This window comes from Drosophila suzukii, chromosome Y, assembly GCF_043229965.1.
Source record: "Drosophila suzukii chromosome Y, CBGP_Dsuzu_IsoJpt1.0, whole genome shotgun sequence".
NCBI lineage: Eukaryota > Metazoa > Arthropoda > Insecta > Diptera > Drosophilidae > Drosophila > Drosophila suzukii.
The window spans coordinates 12,494,384-12,512,435 of NC_092085.1; the positions used below are offsets into that span (position 1 = coordinate 12,494,384).

At 43.2% G+C, this 18,052-nt stretch overlaps 2 protein-coding genes across 2 annotated transcripts; both read left to right on the plus strand.

The window, feature by feature from the left end:
• The first annotated feature begins 7,806 nt into the window (after positions 1–7,806).
• On the plus strand, positions 7,807–8,874 carry LOC139353757 (uncharacterized). The gene has a single exon (XM_070998078.1). It carries the CDS (start codon positions 7,807–7,809, stop codon positions 8,872–8,874), a length of 1,068 nt encoding a protein of 355 aa, XP_070854179.1.
• A 469-nt stretch (positions 8,875–9,343) lies between these two features.
• On the plus strand, positions 9,344–10,372 carry LOC139353758 (uncharacterized). The gene has a single exon (XM_070998079.1). The coding sequence runs from the start codon at positions 9,344–9,346 to the stop codon at positions 10,370–10,372; it is 1,029 nt and encodes a 342-aa protein (XP_070854180.1).
• The last annotated feature ends 7,680 nt before the right edge of the window (positions 10,373–18,052 follow it).

Here is an 18,052-nt window from a genome sequence, read left to right on the forward strand (position 1 = left end):
CAAGTCTGGATACATACAATAAATATCGAATATTGAATAATTATGGAATTTTATATGACTTATTTGGACCATTTTCCAATAAAATTTAAACTTAATTTATCCTTTTTTTGCAAAGTTACAAATAAAATACTTGTTTAAAGCGCATATGGAAGATGGCGGGTTCTTGGACCTGATCATCGTCCTCTCCTTGGGGAGCATCACTGAGCACCTTTTGAGGTCTCTTAGCTGCTGATTCAAGTGAAGCTGCAACTATATTTTGCAAATTAAAAATTGTGAGGCAATGCGTTGATATGGTAATTACCTGAAGGGGATGGAAGCTCGTTTTCTTTGCTTAAACCAAAAGCCTCAGCCCCGGCTACTCCTTCTACCATACCAGAGGTCGATATCGACTGCTTTGGCGTCCTCCGTAACCGATAGTGAATCCTGTTGAAAGGAGCCACCTCCTGTCGCCCTGGTCTCCTTCTTCTTGGTCGCAATCTTTTTTTGTCGACTGCTTCCAATCCTTCCAAACCCTAATTTATTTACCAAAAATCAAAACACATTTAAAAGACTTGTGTGTATGTACTTACTCGGCGCCACCCGTCAGCGGTTTTACATGGTGGTCCATGGGCATTTAACTCTTTGGCCAAGTCCTCCCAAGCAGTGGTCACAACAACGCGGTCGGCCCGAGAAAATCCTTTGGCAAAGGATATGTCTTTCGCGAGAACGATCGCAAGAATAGTGCGTCTTTCGCTGCTTACCTAGGTTTACCCCTGAAAATTAGCAACGTTTATTTGTTAAAATTAATAAAATTGTTTACTTTTACTTACATGTTTTCTTCGTCCGGCAAAGAGTAGAACATTTTTCACGACAGTGCTGTCACCTTTTTGCAAAGGCGGCATGCTTTTTGGCCAGAAATAGTTATTATTTATTTATTTATTTATAAAGAGCTAACAAATAATTATTACTTGTAAAGTAAAAGGGTATACTAGATTCGTCGGAAACAATGTAACAGACAGAAGGAAGCGTTTCCGAACCCATAAAGTATAAATATTCTTGATCAGTTTAACTAGCCGAGTCGATCTAGCCATGTCCGTCTGTCCGCCTGTCCGCCTGACCGCCTGTCCGTCTGTCCGTCCGTCCGGATGAACGCTGAGATCTCGGAAACTATAAGAGCTACAATACTGGGATTAGGCATGCAGATTCCTGAGCTTCTTACGCAGCGCAAGTTTGCTTCAGCAGCGTGCCACGCCCACTCTAACGCCCACAAACCGCCCAAAACTGTGGCTCATACAGTTTTGATGCTAGATTTAAAAATTTTAACTGAAATGTATTTTTCTCATAAATACCTACTGATTGACTCAAAACAAAGTTTGCCACGCCTACTTTAAGGCCCACAACCCGTTCACAAACTTCAAAAAATCGTAAATATGAAAGCGGTTATCTCGGAAACTATCAAAGATAGGGAATTGGGATCTCAGATTTAGGTTTCGTAGCCTTGAGCGCACCGCAAGTTTGTTACGCGAATATATCACGCCCACTCTAACGCCCACAAACCGCGCAAACCTGTGGCGCCCACAATTTTAATGCTAGATACAAAATTGTAACTGAAATGTATTAGACTTTTCAATACCTATCGATTGATCCAAAAAAAAATTTGCAAACGCCCACTCTACCGCCGGTCGGCGTTTGGCAGTTGGCAGCAGCAGCACTCCGGCAGTTTTCGCAGCACCAAACAATAACATTGCAACTGCCGTCGCCGACTCACCCACTGTCCGGGCTGCATCAGCAGCTTCGTTGTCTTTCGCTAAAAAAGCACCAGGATACTGGAACCTTTCAGAAGATTGTGTGAGCAGCTTATTACGGCATTCGGGAAATTGTAATCGAAGTCGGAGTAGCATCGCAAGTTCAAGCAAGGCAAATGCCTGCCAGTCGAGCGAATTGCCATGTACTTTGAGGAAAAAATGATGTAAGCCCATCCCATCAACTTAGACACAGAAGAGCTTTTGGAGCAAATTGTTGAAGGAGTGCCATCAAAAACCTTAAGGGATCAAGCCCGCATCTAACGATTCGCCGACCCGAAGCAGATGCAGCAAGCCTTCGCCAATATCTGCCTCCGAAGCCGTCTGAATGCAACACGGCAAAGAAGCCATTAATGGAGGGCCCTGCGTACAACGAACTACGCTGCAGGAACTGCAACTCCAAAGGGCATTTTGCAAAGGATTGCCGCAACCAAAAAGGGCTCCTGGTTCCTGTTTCGCCTATGGGGAAATGGGGCATTTCGTAGGAGAATGTCATCCGAGGAAAAGCGCTAATGACAACAACAACTATGTAAGACTTATACAATTTTTTTTTTGTGTGTATTTACCTAATGCAACAATTATTGCAGAATGCCGCATTGACTCTGGATGCGCGATATCTTTCATAAAGCTTTCTAAAGTTGCTGTTGGACTAAATATTAATAAACTTAACGTTATGTATTATGGTATAAATAAGAGCCAACTCAATGTTATTGGAAAAACGTTGTGTTTTGTCCAAGGGACATCATGCAATTTTGGGAAGAGATTTCATGGACAGTTTTGGATTGAGCATTAATCTAGACACCCTTGACACTATTAAAGACAGTAATTTTAATAATAATACTGACAACTTGAACCTGTTTTATGGGACGATGGGTCAACCTCTTGCAACTTCGGAATTAGCAAATGATTGCATTACAGATTACAGATTAAGGATCAATCAATCTAATTTTCATTTCGCCAACTTTAACCTTAGTACATGGAATGCCTTTTATAAAACAATCTGAGTATTTTGCTAACAATGAATTAAGTTTTATTTTATTTTCTTTGTCCAGTTCGGTATCAAAATCGGCTGGCTCAGAACCGGTACACAAATTAATTATTTTGGCTCTTGAAATTGTAAATTTGTTGGATGAAATGACAATATCAAAACCGTGCTTAAGTATTTCACGCCCAATGACGATATCGTTTTCCATATGATCATCACCTACTACATTAAACAAAATCTCAATAAAATTGTCATTAATCTTAACGTTACTTAAAACTTGTACTGTACTACATATTCCATTACTGCCTATGCCTTTTAACATAGCAATATTATTTAATCGTTACCAGAAAACTTAGCACTTAGCTTTTCTTTCATAAGTGAGCATTCAGCTCCGGAATCAAAGGTGACTTCAAAAATGTGTCCTCTGTGGTTCCTTTAGGTACTGCAACGCTGCACTGCTCCACTCGTTTTTCCCGGTTGAATGTCTTGTTCCTATCAGCTTCCTTCTTTGTACATTGGGTAGATATGTGTCCCCAGTCTCCACACTTGTAGCAAGTTACATTTGATTTTTCACGTCAATGTTCATCGTGTCTGACATGTCGCTTTTTGTCATTCGCAAGGTGATGTTGTTGTTTCTTGAGTCTGCACTCAAACATTTTGTGGCCTAATTTTCCACAAAAATGGCACTCGATCGAAGATTGCTTTTGTCGTTTTGGATAAACTTCAGATTGATGCTCCACAAAGCCACTTTTCTTTTTATTAAAAGTGAACGCTTTTAATTCGGACTGTAGATCGCTTCTGGTTCGAACATTTGATGTGAAACTTAAACGCTGCAAACGGTTATCAAAGCTTGCCAGCAATGCGAGAGTCACGGACACAGCAATAACCATGCGACTTGCGAGCAGCGCGAGTCGCTTTGTCAGCAAATTTAGAAACATAGCGGCTGGTGTTTCTAAAGTATCAAAGCGCTGTATGAACATAGCACACTTGGGACAGCCATTGCGAAGCGCTACCCTCCAATGCTGGAGGGTACCACAACCAACGCACTGCTTTTCAACGTATTTTCTTGTAATATAATTTCCACCGTTGAACACCACGACGAAGCGGTGGCACCTACCTTGTCTGGGTTGAACCCGAATGACGTTCGGGTTCCATTAGAGCGGAGTGCGTTTCGGTCTGAACACAGGCGTCAATTTACAGAGAGTTACTATACGTTCTTGTAACTGCCTATACTGTTCCTGCGAACCACACACGGCGACAGCGCCGCAACGCTGAAGCCTCGCTAAAACGGTTCCTCTAAAAAAAGGTCATGACAAAATCGACGAAGCCTGCTACGCAGCCGTGTGTCGTGCTACACTTTTTCTAGCGCCGCACAGGCAACAGTTCTAACGGTACCTTGCAAGGCGAGCAGAGAAAAACAATGATATTGCAAAAATGCAGGACATAAGATGACACAAGAGAGGACACAAGAAACTAGCATTCCTTATACACTGAGATATACCAATCGCCGACACACACATATAATCCTGATGCATGCTTACCCAGTCGTAAGTTGCGGAACGTGTTTTTAAAAAACATAGTTCTGGGTCGTACCTTTTTTACGCAAAACAGCACGCATGCAAATTTTCCAAGGCAAATGTGCGTGCTGGGTGCATTCTATTGCGGTGCCTTCTAGAAGTGTTTCAGAATAATGCATCCAGAAGCATGCCCAAACACCCGTTTCGGGAACGTATTCCGAAAGAAATAGTTCTGGGTCGTATCTTTTTTACGCAAAACAGCACGCATGCAAATTTAACTAGCAACTGTGCGTGCTGGGGGCAGTCTTTTGGGTGCCATTTGGGTGTATTTCAATATAGTGCATCCAGGTGCATTTTAGTGGGAATGTAAAAAAACCAAACTCAAACCCGAAGGTTGCCGATGCGCATTTTTTTACAATCGTCTTTTTTCGGAACTGTTCTCTTGACAAACAAATAATAAAGACAAAAGGGAACATGCAAGGAAGCGAGCGGTTTTTCTTGTCTCTTGCATTTCTCGTCAGTTGCATTTTTAGTTCTGAAAAGTGAAGTTCGTGCCACGTGTTTTGAAAAAGTTTGTTGCTTTCTGCCACCAATTTTACATCAATATTTTCACAGGTAAGTAAAGTGTAGATAATTTAGTTCAATATGAACACAATAAAATAACACAGTACATGTACACTGAACATTCAAACTAAAAACATATTAAACAAATATACAATATGTATATTTGTAATGTATATACACATATTTCAAAATATATAATATTCAATTTGCTTTATATTTTTCAGAATCGCAAAAAATGAATGGGCACACCAAGGACTGAACTGCGTAAATGACAAAAGTACATAAACAAGAGGAAGCCCCGTACAGAAGGGGAGTTACTCCGATTAAAAATAAGATGCGTTTTTGAATATTGAAATGAAAATAAATATGAAATTGAAATCCAGTTTTATGTATTCCTGGGGAAAACTTCCAGATATTTGGTTTTTGAATTCTTCTAGGTGCATTCCTGGGTACATGTTACAGGTGCATTAAAAAAGAGTACACCCAGAATGTGTTTAGTATGTTGCTCCCAGGTGCATTAAAAAAGAATACACCCAGAATGTGTTTAGTTTGTTACTTCCAGGTGCATTCCAGATATATGCTTCCAGAAGCATGCAACGGGTGCATTCTTTTTTGTCCCGCACCCGTGTAAAAAGAATGGACAGACTCATCACTTCCGGAACACTTTTTTGATGCCATTTCATAATGAAAGAACGCATGCTGGAATGCTGTCATTTACGACTGGGTATTAATATACGTACATATGCCTGTCCGCTGCAACATATGTACTCAAGGAGAAACGCACATAGGTTCATAAGGTACACCCTACAAAAGTTTCAACAACGATATTTATTATATGTATAACAATATTACCAAAAATCAAAATAACCTTATTCCACCGAACCCATCAACACGACACGCCTTTCCAGAACTTGCATGATATTTATTTTAGCAGCGCTAATTCGCATCCATTAAATAAAAATAAATAAATACTTGTTTTTCCAAGCCGTGACGGTGCGAAATAGATATTTATTTTCCTATTCCTAGCGATCATTTCCGCAGCACAGCAAACAACGGCAAATATTTGGCAGAACAGTCGTTCCGAATTCTCGTTATTTCCTCGCAAATCAAGTAGTTGATGTGCAACTGTTCCACTTCCACATACTCCAAACGTAGACCGGAGCTGCAACGCTAATAGCGAACACAAGCGGACTGCTTGCAATTGTCATAACGGGAAAACGGAGAAATTAATTTTTTTTGGTTTTTTTAAAAATTAAATTTAATTAATTCCATACGGTTTTTCGTCTCTTTTTTTTTCTCTTGGAATTCAATCCGGTGATCCGCAACAGTGGGACCACACTTAAGGACAGACTTTTCCGGGCGGGTCTAATTTTTACAAAGCAACAAGGGCGGCCCAGATAATCGGAGTTCTGGAATGCCAGGTCCAAGCCCAGTAGCCCTAAAGTTGATCACAAAGGCAAAGAGCGAAACTTCCTTAGCCATCCAAGAAGACGACAAGAAACTGTCTGTTCCTACGAGCAATCAGAAACGATCGTCTCTTAGTCCGCTCACGCCAAAGGTTAGGCCACAAGTCCAGACCAAGTCCGTAAAGTCGCTAGCAACTCGTTCTCAGGAAAAAATGGGTAACGAAGTTGCATTTGCAGCCCTCGCGCGGTCCATCACGGTGTCCGACCGTATGAGCCATTTGAGAGCGACGATTGAAACTCCAGGGTCGTCATCTCCGTCCGTCCACACCTGCAAAGTCCGTAAGGAACAAGTCCGCTCACTCTGGGACAAAGCCGAGAAAGAACTTGAAGCGTGTCTAGACACGATTTCCAGCATGACGACTGAAGGGGCGGAAGAAATTCTGGCGACTCTGCATCGAAAATATAAATATTGCTATTCAGTGTACGAGGAGCTAGCGGTTCAGCTCAGTGAGCTTATCGACCAAGCCAATTCTCAGCATCCGCCCACGAGTACCAATAATCAGTCCACTTACATTCCATCTAAGTGCCGGATACCGCCATGCGATACTGAAGTATTCGAAGGGGACTATCTGAAATGGCCAACATTTAGGGATCTTTTTACAGCAGTTTATGTCAACAATTCTAGGTTGACATCGGTCGAAAAACTTTTTCAACTCAACGCTAAAACTAGCGGCGAGGCTAAGGCAATCGTAGCCAAGTCCCCTCTCACAAATGAGGGTTTCGATTCAGCATGGGCAGCGCTTCGAGACCGTTTCGAAAATAAGAGACTGCTAGTAAACAGCCAACTCAAACTCCTTTTTAATTTGAGTTCCGTAAGTTCCGAATGTGGCCAGGCTTTGAAAGACCTGCAGAGCACAATCCAAGGGTGTTTGATAGCTCTGGCTCATTCCAACGTTTCCACAGAGTATTGGGACTGTCTCCTGGTATTTCTGTGCGCCAGCAGGTTACCAAAATTGACCCTCTCCTTATGGGAGCAGTCCCTTTCATCCAAATCTGACATTCCAACCTGGGATGAATTGAACACGTTTCTTAGCGACAGGTACCGAACGCTAGAGGCGATATATGAAACCCAGCACAAGCAGTCACTCTAACTCTAACTCCTTCGAAGCTAAGGTGGTCACAAAACCAAAGACTTGCGATCTGTGCTCAAAAGAGAGTCATCCAGTGCGCTTATGCCAGCGTTTTCTCCAGAATTCTGTGGATGCACGAACGAACTACATCAAAAAAAGCAGCTTTGCCTAAATTGTTTCGCGAGAGGCCACCAGCTACGTGAATGTACTAGCACTCACAGCTGTTTCACATGTCGAGCGCGGCATCAGACACTGTTGCATAAAGGCAACCCCAATTCCCGTGGATCCACTTCCGCAATTAGTTCTTCAGCAGGCCCACAAAATCCAGCTGTACAGGGAGCCGCCGGCGGTTCAGATAATCTGCCCCGTGTGCAGAACTATTTAGCAACCGATTCTAGAGCGGTTTTGCTAGGCACGGCCATTATGGACATATGCCACTTGGGAACGAACTACAGGGCTCGCGCTCTGATAGACTCGGGCTCTGAAGCTACGTTTATTACGGAACGCCTGTTCAATCTGATTAAGCTGCCGTTCCGCCATATCCAAGCCCAAGTTTCGGGCCTAAATCAGACCGTTTCCGCTCAGGCGACCAAGCTCTGCCATTTTTCTATTCGAGGCCCTAATAAGCCAGGCCTCCAGCTAGAAACCGCAGCTTACGTTTTGCCTGAATTGGCCGGAAAGCTACCATCTTACCCAATCCCACGAGATGCGTTGATTTATTTACCTGCCATTCCCCTGGCAGATCCAACAATTTTAGAGAGTTCCCAGATAGATGTTCTGATCGGAGCCGACATTTTACCGTCCGTGTTGCTGAGCGGCACGTTAAAAAACATTTGCGGTTCTCTCCTGGGTCAGAAAACTATTTTCGGCTGTGTCCTTTCGGCCCAGTTGCTAGTACATCGAGCCAAAAGCGGGTCAGCTTTCACGACCCAGATAACCGAATCGAGTGACAGGGGCTTGGAAAAACTTCTCACTAAGTTTTGGGAGGTGGAGAACATACCAACTACCGATTCCTATTGCGAGAGCAATTTTCTCCAAACCATTACTAGAGACGCAAGCGGTAGATACGTGGTAACTTTACCGTTTCGCGAACCAGAAAATTTCGGATCCAAACTGGGGTACTCGCGATCCATTGCCCTAGCTCAGTTTCTTAGAAATGAAAACCGTTTGAAAAGAGACTTTCCATTAAAAGAGCAATATGACTCAGTAATTCAAGAGTATTTGGATCTGGGTCACATGAGAGAAGTCCCCCCGTCTTACGATTCTCCAAGCTATTATCTTCCACACCACTCGGTGGTCAAACCTGAGAGTACCACCACCAAACTTCGCGTGGTATTCAATGCTTATAGCCCTTCAGCAAATGGGACAAGCTTGAATGATATTCTTCATGCTGGTCCAATCCTACAATCTGATTTAACCATTCAGATCTTGAAGTGGCGTTATTTCCAATACGTGTTCAGTCCTCCGCGTACTCCAACAATTGGCAGATGACGTAGAAAAGGACATCCCTAAAGCAAGCAATATTGTTCGGCTTTTTATGTACGTAGACGACGTTCTGGCATGGGCCAATTCCATTCAAGAGGCTCAACTTGCGATCAGCGAACTTCACCACGCTTTTAATCGCGCCGGCTTCCCATTAGGAAAGTAGACAGCTAATCAGGAGAGCATACTCGAAGATATCCCAAACGAGGATCTACTCCACGACGACTTTCGTGACCTTAGGACCGACAGTTTTGCCAAAACACTTGGTGTTCGGTGGAATGCGACCTCGGATGAGTTCTACTTTGTCCCACCGCCAGTTTCGATTGAATCTACTTATATGAAGAGAGAGGTACTTTCCCAAATCGCGAAACTTTTTGATCCAGCCGGATGGCTGTCCCCGTTTATTGTCCGCTCAAAAATCTTTATGCAAGAGATTTGGTTGCAAGAGTTGGTCTGGGATGAAAATATCCCCGCAGAAATGAATCAAAGATGGCAAGAATTCTTGCGCAGCTATTCCGAGCTTGAACAGATCCGTATTCGAAGGTGGGTTGGTTTCCAGCCAGAGGTAAAGGTAGAGCATCATGGTTTTTGTGATGCGTCGCAGAAGGCATATGGAGCCGCAATATACTTGCGGGTTGAAGTAGGCCATAACATTATGACACGTCTGCTTACCGCCAAAACCCGAGTCGCCCCTGTTAAAATGGTGTCCCTTCCAATTTCCAATTCCGACATTTTCTGCTGGACTGATTTTACCATCGACCTCGCATGGTTGAATAAACCGGCATGCCACTGGACCACGTTTGTAGCCAACCGAGTGACCAAGATTACTCAGGTGACAAGCGCTGAGCATTGGGCGCATGTGCGATCTGAGCACAATTCCGCGGACCTAGCCAGTCGAGGCGTGTCGCTGCGGGAGCTGGTTCATAGCCAACTCTGGTGGGAGGTACCGGATTGGTTACAACAGCCAAAAGACAAGTGGCCAACACTGGGGCTTGCACCTCCAGTCACAGACATAGAGCAGAGTGCTGTGAAGGTCAATTTCGCAAAGGCCCCAGCCGAAGATTTTCTGGAACGGTTCTCCAAGTTGGACAAGGCTCTGCGGGTCCTTGCGTACGTGTTACGGTTCACTCAACGCTGCAGCAAGAGGCCGAGGGGCCTAGCTGATCGGCCTACCAAGGAAGAGGTCCGAGAAGCTGAAAGAGCCCTGATTCTATATGCCCAGCGGGAGGAATATACCCAGGAGCTTAAATTCCTAAACGATAAGCGTCAAATTCCAGTTTCCAGCCCGATAGCCAACCTGTTTCCATTTCTTGACCAGCGAGGCCTGTTAAGGGCATGTGGTCGCATTACAGCCTCAACAGCCCTTCAGTATGACGAGCGGCATCCTAATATACTGCCATACAACTGTCGAATAGCTCGTCTGCTCGTCCTTTTTTCACCAGATTTCCCTGCATGGAGGCAACCAACTAGTGGTACACCTCATCCGATCGAAGTATTGGATTCCTAAAATCAAGAATCTGGTAAAAGCTGTGCTAAACTCCTGTTAGGTGTGCACTATTTACAAGAAGAGAGTACAGACGCAATTAATGGGCGATCTTCCTACCTATCGAGTTTCCTTCTCCAGGCCATTTACATATACTGGCATTGATTATGCAGGCCCGTTTGAGATAAAAAACAAGGAAGAACGCTATAGTCGAGTACCTCGACTATCAGATACCCGTTACTCAGCTAAATAGAGATATGCAAGTAGCAAAGCGAGATTAAAATCCGCCACCTACCGGCGGTATACAGATTTAAGCGTTATGAGCGTTAGAGTGGGCGTGGCAAATGACCAATCGATAGGTATTGACGAGACCAATACATTTCAGTTAAAATTTTGTATCTAGCATAAAAATGGTGGGCGTCACAGGTTTTCGCGGTTTGTGGGCGTTAGAGTGGGCGTGGCATATTCGCGTAACAAACTTGCGCTGCGTATAAGGCTACGGAATCTAAATCTGAAATCCCAATTCTCTATCTTTGATAGTTTCCGTGATATCCACGTTCATATCTACGACTTTTTGAAGTTTGTGGGCGGTTTATGGGCGTTAGGGTGGGCGTTAGGGTGGGCGTTAGGGTGGGCGTGGCAAACTTTTTTTTGGGTCAATCGATAGGTATTGATGAGAACATTACATTTCAGTTCAGTGAGTGATACCTATAGCCATCAGGGGATCTTGTGGCGGTTCATTCCTCCAGGAGCTCCACATATGGGTGGATTGTGCGAGGCTGGAGTGAAAAGCTTCAAGGCACTTTTCTACAAGTCAGGTCACTTTCTGATTGGGGGTCCGATCCTTTACACAGCTGAACCCGAAATTAAGGGCGAAGCTATGTCGATTATAAATCGCTGGCAATACTTAAAGGCCCAGCATCAGCAGTTCAGTGCGCGATGGAAAGAGGAGTACTTAAAGAAACTTCACAAGCGCAATAAGTGGCAGAATCCTTCCAGAGACATCTAAGTCGATGATATGGTGGTCGTCAAAGAAGACAATATGCCATCAAACGACTGGCGGCTCGGCAGAGTTGTATCTGTCTTTCCAGAAAATCCTTACTGCTCGAGGGACTATAACGCGTCCCATCCACAAGCTAGTACTTCTTCCTATGGAGGCCAAGGCAACCTCCGCTCTTCCACAATAGTGCTTTAAAATCCATTCACAATTAATACTAAATGCGCTTGTCTTTATACCCGTTATTCGTAGAGTAAAAGGGTATACTAGATTCGTCGGAAAGTATGTAACAGGCAGAAGGAAGCGTTTCCGACCCCATAAAGTATATATATTCTTCTTCAGGATCACTAGCCGAGTCGATCTAGCCATGTCCGTCTGTCCGTCTGTCTGTCCGGATGAACGCTGAGATCTCGGAAACTATGAGAGCTAGGCTATTGAGATTTGGCGTACAGATTCCTGAGCTTCTTACGCAGCGCAAGTTTGTTTCAGTAGACTGCCACGCCCACTCTAACGCCCACAAACCGCCCAAAACTGTAACTCCTACAGTTTTGATGCTAGATAGAAAATTTTAACTGAAATGTATTAGTCTTGTCAATACCTATCGATTGACCCAAAAAAAATTTTGCTACGCCCACTCTAACGCCCACAAACCTCCCAAGAAAAAAAGCTATGACGTCAGAGCCAGACAATGCGAAATGTTTTTACGCGTGTATGTGTGTGTATGTAAATAGTTGCCGGCCGAACTTAGCGGCAAAGAAAGAAGCACTGCCGGCGCTCAGAGAGAGCAAAGTGCGCGGCTGACTTATTCTATTGCTTCTTACGCAGCGCAAGTTTGAATCAGCAATGTGCCACGCCCACTCTAACGCCCACAAACCGGCCAAGCCTGTGGCGCCCACAATTTTCATGCTAGATAAAAAATTTTCACTGAAATGTGTTGTTCTCGTCAATACTTATCGATTGACCCAAAAAAAAAGTTTGCCACGCCCACTCTAACGCCCATAACGCTTAAATCTGTCTACCGCCGGTAGGTGGCGCATTTCAATCTCGCTTTCTGCTTGCATATCTCCATTTCCTTTTGGTCCGTCCCATTATCTGAGTAACGGGTATGTGATAGTCGAGGTACTCGACTATAGCGTTCTTCCTTGTTTTTTATTGAAGCATTAAAACCATGGCTTCACGTCCTCGCAGCGCCCAAACTTTGGACGACAGACGTTCACGAGGTACTCGATCCTACCGCTGCCGAGTCTGTCGGGGAATCCATCCTCTACGGAAGTGCAACCGTTTCCTGAGGGTCAGCACTGAGAAGCGACTCCGCGCCGTTCTCATAAATAAATATTGTGCAAATTGCCTGGCCCACCAGCATTCCGAAGAAGTATGTCGCAGCGGAGACACGTGCAAAAGTGCGGGCAGGACCACCACACGCTGCTATATTTGCGCGAATCTTCTGGTTCGCGCTGCCGATCAATTTCTCCGTTCCGACCCTCGATGACGTCACCACGACCTTCAGTTTCAGGTTTACGCTCGCCAAGTCCAACGCCAAGCTCGCGGAACCATTCCCGGTGTTCCGACCAGCCAACTGCAGCTCCATTTGTGGCGTCTCTGTTGCAGCATCGGAGTGTGCAAATCATCCCGACGGCCATCGTGGTTCTCGACACGGGAACCAATAAGTACGAGGCGGGGGCCCTGATCGACCCGTGCACACCAGTGAGCACCATCGACCGGTCGCTGGCCGCGTATTTCGGCCTCTCCACTACGAGCGTCGGAGACGAGACGGTCTGTTCGGCAACTATAAGGTCACGGTCGGGCACCTTCAGAATCGACGTGGTGCTGAACGTTAGACCCAACTTCCGGACTCGCACTCCAATCCGCGCCCTAGCCGACGATGTTCGCGCTAAGTTCAACGATATCCGCCTCGCTGACGAACAATTTAATCGACCGGCGACTATATCCCTGGTGTTGGGCTCTGACGTGTACCGTGACGTCATCCAGCCCGGGTTCCTGAATCTGCATGAGGGGTAGCCTGTGGCACAAAGCACTGTGTTCGGCTGGATTGTCTCCGGATCATGTCGACAGTCTTAAGGTGCCCGACGAGGTCTGATTTGGTAACTACGTTTGTCGTCGCAAGGGGGGGAGAATATCCGCGCCAAGGAGGTGCTACTGTGAACGTTAGTGGTTAACAGACGACAGCAGTTACGTCCAGATGGTCTCTCATCTCGCTCTCGGACTGTTAACAGTCTCCACCCCCGCTCTCCTAACTTAGAGTTAAGTTCAAGCTGTCAGTTCTAAGTTACCACTCCAAGAAAGCCCACGCTGCGGCTAATAAAGTGAATTTCAAGTGAAAAGAAGTCCAAGTCAGTTTTCTGTGCCCTGAAGCATATTTCATCCAGGAATTTCCCCACTACAAGCTTGAAGAACACAGGAAAGCCGCCACCCTCCATTTCAGAGACTGTTAGGAAGCGACTGTTGGCAAAAGAGAAATGTAAACAGAAACTTTTCGGAAAACAGATTAATAGCCTGCCAAGGAGCGTTTTGCAAGAAAGATTTGAGGAGGATATGTGAAACATCACGATATAATGATAAAGATATCAACTATGAGACCAAATCAAGGTTTGGCAAGATGTTTAAGGAATTATATATTACTGCTTAAAGACCAGAAATACCATTTACCAGATGTGAAATAAAAATTATCTTAGAAAAATCAAGCCACTCAGCTGTTCACCCAGACGACTATCATATAGTGAAAACGAACAGCTCCAAAAATTGTTAGACGAATACCTGGAGAAAGGAATTATCCGAAATGCGACTCGGAATTCACTTCTCCAGTTGCATTAGTAAAGAAGAAAAATGGAGATCTTAGATTATGCATAGACTTTAGGGAGCTAAACAAAGTTCTTATAAAAGACAACTATCTCTTACCTTTTATATATGCTCTTCGCAGATTTCGAATATACCTTCAGGGAAAGCATTTTAAGGTACTTTTACATTAAATAGGGTCGAACTAAACCCTAGAATAGCCCGGTGGGCACTCGAACTTCAAAATTACGATTACGAAGTGGTTCACCGATCGGGGAAAAAATACAATCTGTTGACATGGTGTCAAGTCATGTTGAGGCTAATAGTTTTGAAGATAATCTGTTAATCTGCCAATCAAAGGACTCAAATATACAACAAGTAAGGGATCAATTCGAAAAAAATCAGCTTCAAATGAGGAACGGGGTTGTCTACAAAAAAACGACAGAACGACAGATTGATATTTTATGTCCCTGAAGAAATGGAAAGTCACATTTTAAGTAAATACCATAATGTATTTGGACCATCGTTAGAGATAAAATGATAGATGCGATTTGAAAAACATATTGGTTTAAGAACATGAAAGAAAAAAGCTGTAGTCGTATTTAAAATTGCTTGAAATGCGTAGCGTTTTTCCCGAATGCTGCAAAATCAGAAGGTTTCTTAAACCCTTCCCCGAAAGGGGATAACCGTTTTCAACCATTGCATATAGCATTGGTCCTATTATCGCAAAACTTACTGAACCTGAACCTGTATTTGAGCAAATAGAGTATACACTTAATAAAACTGTACACAGAAGTAGTAAATAGATCCCAAGCAAAATGCTATTTGGTGTACAACAGAAAAGTGAGATTGTAGATGAGCTTAGAGAAGGATTGGAAGATATACAGGATACAATTGTTACATAAAGCTTAGAAGAGATTCAAGTAAAGGCTATACGATCATACACGTATATAATTAAAATCAAGCGCAGGCATACAATAAGACTTATTTTGACAAAGCAATGAAAAAACGGCGAAGGATTATGCAAAGGGGGATTACGTTTTAGCATTATAGCAAAGATACTTCGCAACGCCAGGCTCTTATTGAAAGACGTTGATGTTGCTCAAAATATTAGACCGTGGATAGGTAAAAGAAAATCATTGTAATGCAGAGCTTCAATATACCATGTAAGGAAACATAAGAATATTGTAATTAGATTGAACTTTAGTCTTAAATACGTACATAAGGATCAAGAGACCCAATACGCAGGATGGCCGAATTGTAGTAGGCTCATCGGATGGTCAATTTATTACCGATAATTCTGGTAAGAGAGACGAATTGATAGTTTCTAAGCAATCGATACGAGAGGCATTCTTGTGTGAACTGTCGAGTGAAACGAACGTTCGAATAAATATTTTTTTGTGTCTTCGACAATATAAAAATTGGAGTATGAAGATAGTTCACAGATTTCGTTAGTGCTGTCTTAAATAAAGTGTTATTCTTGGCAAGCATTTCTAAGTTCCTTTATTTTATCAAAACGTCTGTCAAAGTAGAGGGATTCAGACCGTCAAAAATTACGTCTGTGACACGAAGGAAATTTGGTTAAAAGGGATTTCTTTGAGACCCCCGATTATGATTTAGTTGTGCTTTTATACTCACGATCTTATTCCTTAAAGTATTCAACTTATTTTTGAAAATATCTGTAATTAAATCGCTCACTTGGTTATTATCTTGGCTGCTAGAAGCCATTGCAGGTTGGGGTTGAGGCATGGTGAGAATGCTTTCAAAATCGTTAATTAGGTCTTCCCCTTATTTGATTTTATTAAACTTTTCCTCTAAATGCTTAAAGAAAATAAAAAGTAAACGCTCACTAATTGTCTTCTTTCTTCCTTGGTTTAATGGGATGTCTTCTGTGCTCCTTTATTGTTCATGCTAGGGCCTTCTTTCTTGGTTATTTTAATATGTGTGAAGCGGGATGGCCCTCAGCTCTCCCTTCGATTTATTTTGTGGTTGTAACTGTTTAGGGAGGCATTGCCATAAGATCTTCCTGCATTTGTATTAGAATTTGTAATTCAGCTTTTTCTTTTCACTTTAATTTTTATACCCGTTACTCGTAAAGAAAAGGGGTATACTAGGGTATACTACTTTCCGACCCCATAAGGTATATTCTTGATGAGCGCACTAGCCGAGTCGATCTAGCCATGTCCGTCTGTCCGTATGAACGCTGATATCTCGGAAATTATAAGAGCTACATTACTGGGATTGGGCATGCAGATTCCTGAGATTCCTGCGCAGCGCAAGTTTGTTTCAGCAGAGTGCCACGCCCACTCTAACGCCCACAAACCGCCCAAAACGGCGGCTCCTACCGTTTTGATGCTAGAATAAAAATTTTAACTGAAATTTTTCATTCTGTTGGTATCGATACCTATCGATTGACCCAAAAAAAAGTTTGGCACGCCCACTACCGCCGGTTGGTGGCGCATTTCAATCTCACTTTGTTGCTAGCATATCTCCATTTCCCTTTGGTCCCTTTAGCTCAGTAACGGGTAACTGACAGTCGAGGTACTCGACTATAGAGTTCTTCCTTGTTATTTATACCCGTTACTCGTAGAATAAAAGGGTATGCTAGATTCGTCGGAAAGTATGTAACAGGCATAAGGAAGTATATCCGACCCCATAAAGTATATGTATTCTTGATCAGGATTACTAGCGGAGTCGATCTAGTCATTTCCGTCTGTTCGTCCGTCCGGATGAACGCTGAGATCTTGGAAACTATAAGAGCTAGGGTATTGGGATTTGGCATGCAGATTCCAGAGCTTCTTACGCAACGCAATTTTGTTTTAGCAGGAAGCCACGCCCAAAAACTGCCCAAACTGTGGCTCCTACAGTTTTGATGCTAGAATAAAAATTTTAACTGAATTGTATTGTTCTTATCATCATCTATCGATCCACGCCCACTCCAACTCCCACAAACCGCCCTAAACTGTGGCTCCTACAGTTTTGATGCTAGAATAAAAATATTAACTGAATTGTTTTGTTCTGTACCTGTCGATACCTATCGATTGACCCAAAAAAAATTGGCCACACCCACTGTAACGCCCACAAACCGCCCTCAAACTTCAAGAAATCGTAGATATGAACGCGGATAACTCGAATACTATCAAAGTTAGAGAATTGGGATTTCAGATTTAGCCTCTGTAGACTTAAACGCAGGACAAGTTAGTAACGCGAATATGCCCCGCCACCAATTTTCATGCTATATACAAATTTTAACTGACCAAAAAAAAGTTTGCCACTCCCACTATAACGCCCACAATAACACCAACAAACCGCCCAAACCTGTGGCGACCACAATTTTCATGCTAGATAAAAAGTTTTAAATTAAATGTATTAGTCTCGTCAATACCTATCGATTGACCTAAAAAAAGTTTGATATTCCCTTTCTAACGCCCATAACGCTTTACATAACGATATATTGGGATCGCAGGTAGGTGGCGCATTTCAATATCGCTTTCCTGCTTGTATATCTTCGTTTCCCTTTGTCCCTTTAACTGAGTAACGGGTATCTGATAATCGAGGTACTCGACTATAGCGTTCTTCCTTGCTTTTTGATTGATTGTGTGAATATGAATGGAGAAATGAATGGGGAAGTTAATTAGGACTCTGTGTGACAGCTAAGTAAGGGGTTCACTGCTTAGAATTGTTTATGACTTGTTTAAGGCGGCTAAGAACTTCAGCTAAAGGGAGGGAACGCTGAAGGCATTCTCTGCTAAGAATTGTTTATAAAGAATTTGTTTATAACTTTGGGAAACATGTCCGATCATATTGGGGAATAATGTTTCCTATGATTGTAAAACTTATTCAGAAATCAAAAGAACCCCAATAAAATAAATCTCACAAGTTAATGATGGAATATTTGCAAATACACATTTTTG

Bases quoted from the DNA above. Each gene is read 5' to 3' on its own strand.
- LOC139353757 (XM_070998078.1), top strand. From the start codon at position 7,807: ATGGACATATGCCACTTGGGAACGAACTACAGGGCTCGCGCTCTGATA.
- LOC139353758 (XM_070998079.1), top strand. From the start codon at position 9,344: ATGAATCAAAGATGGCAAGAATTCTTGCGCAGCTATTCCGAGCTTGAA.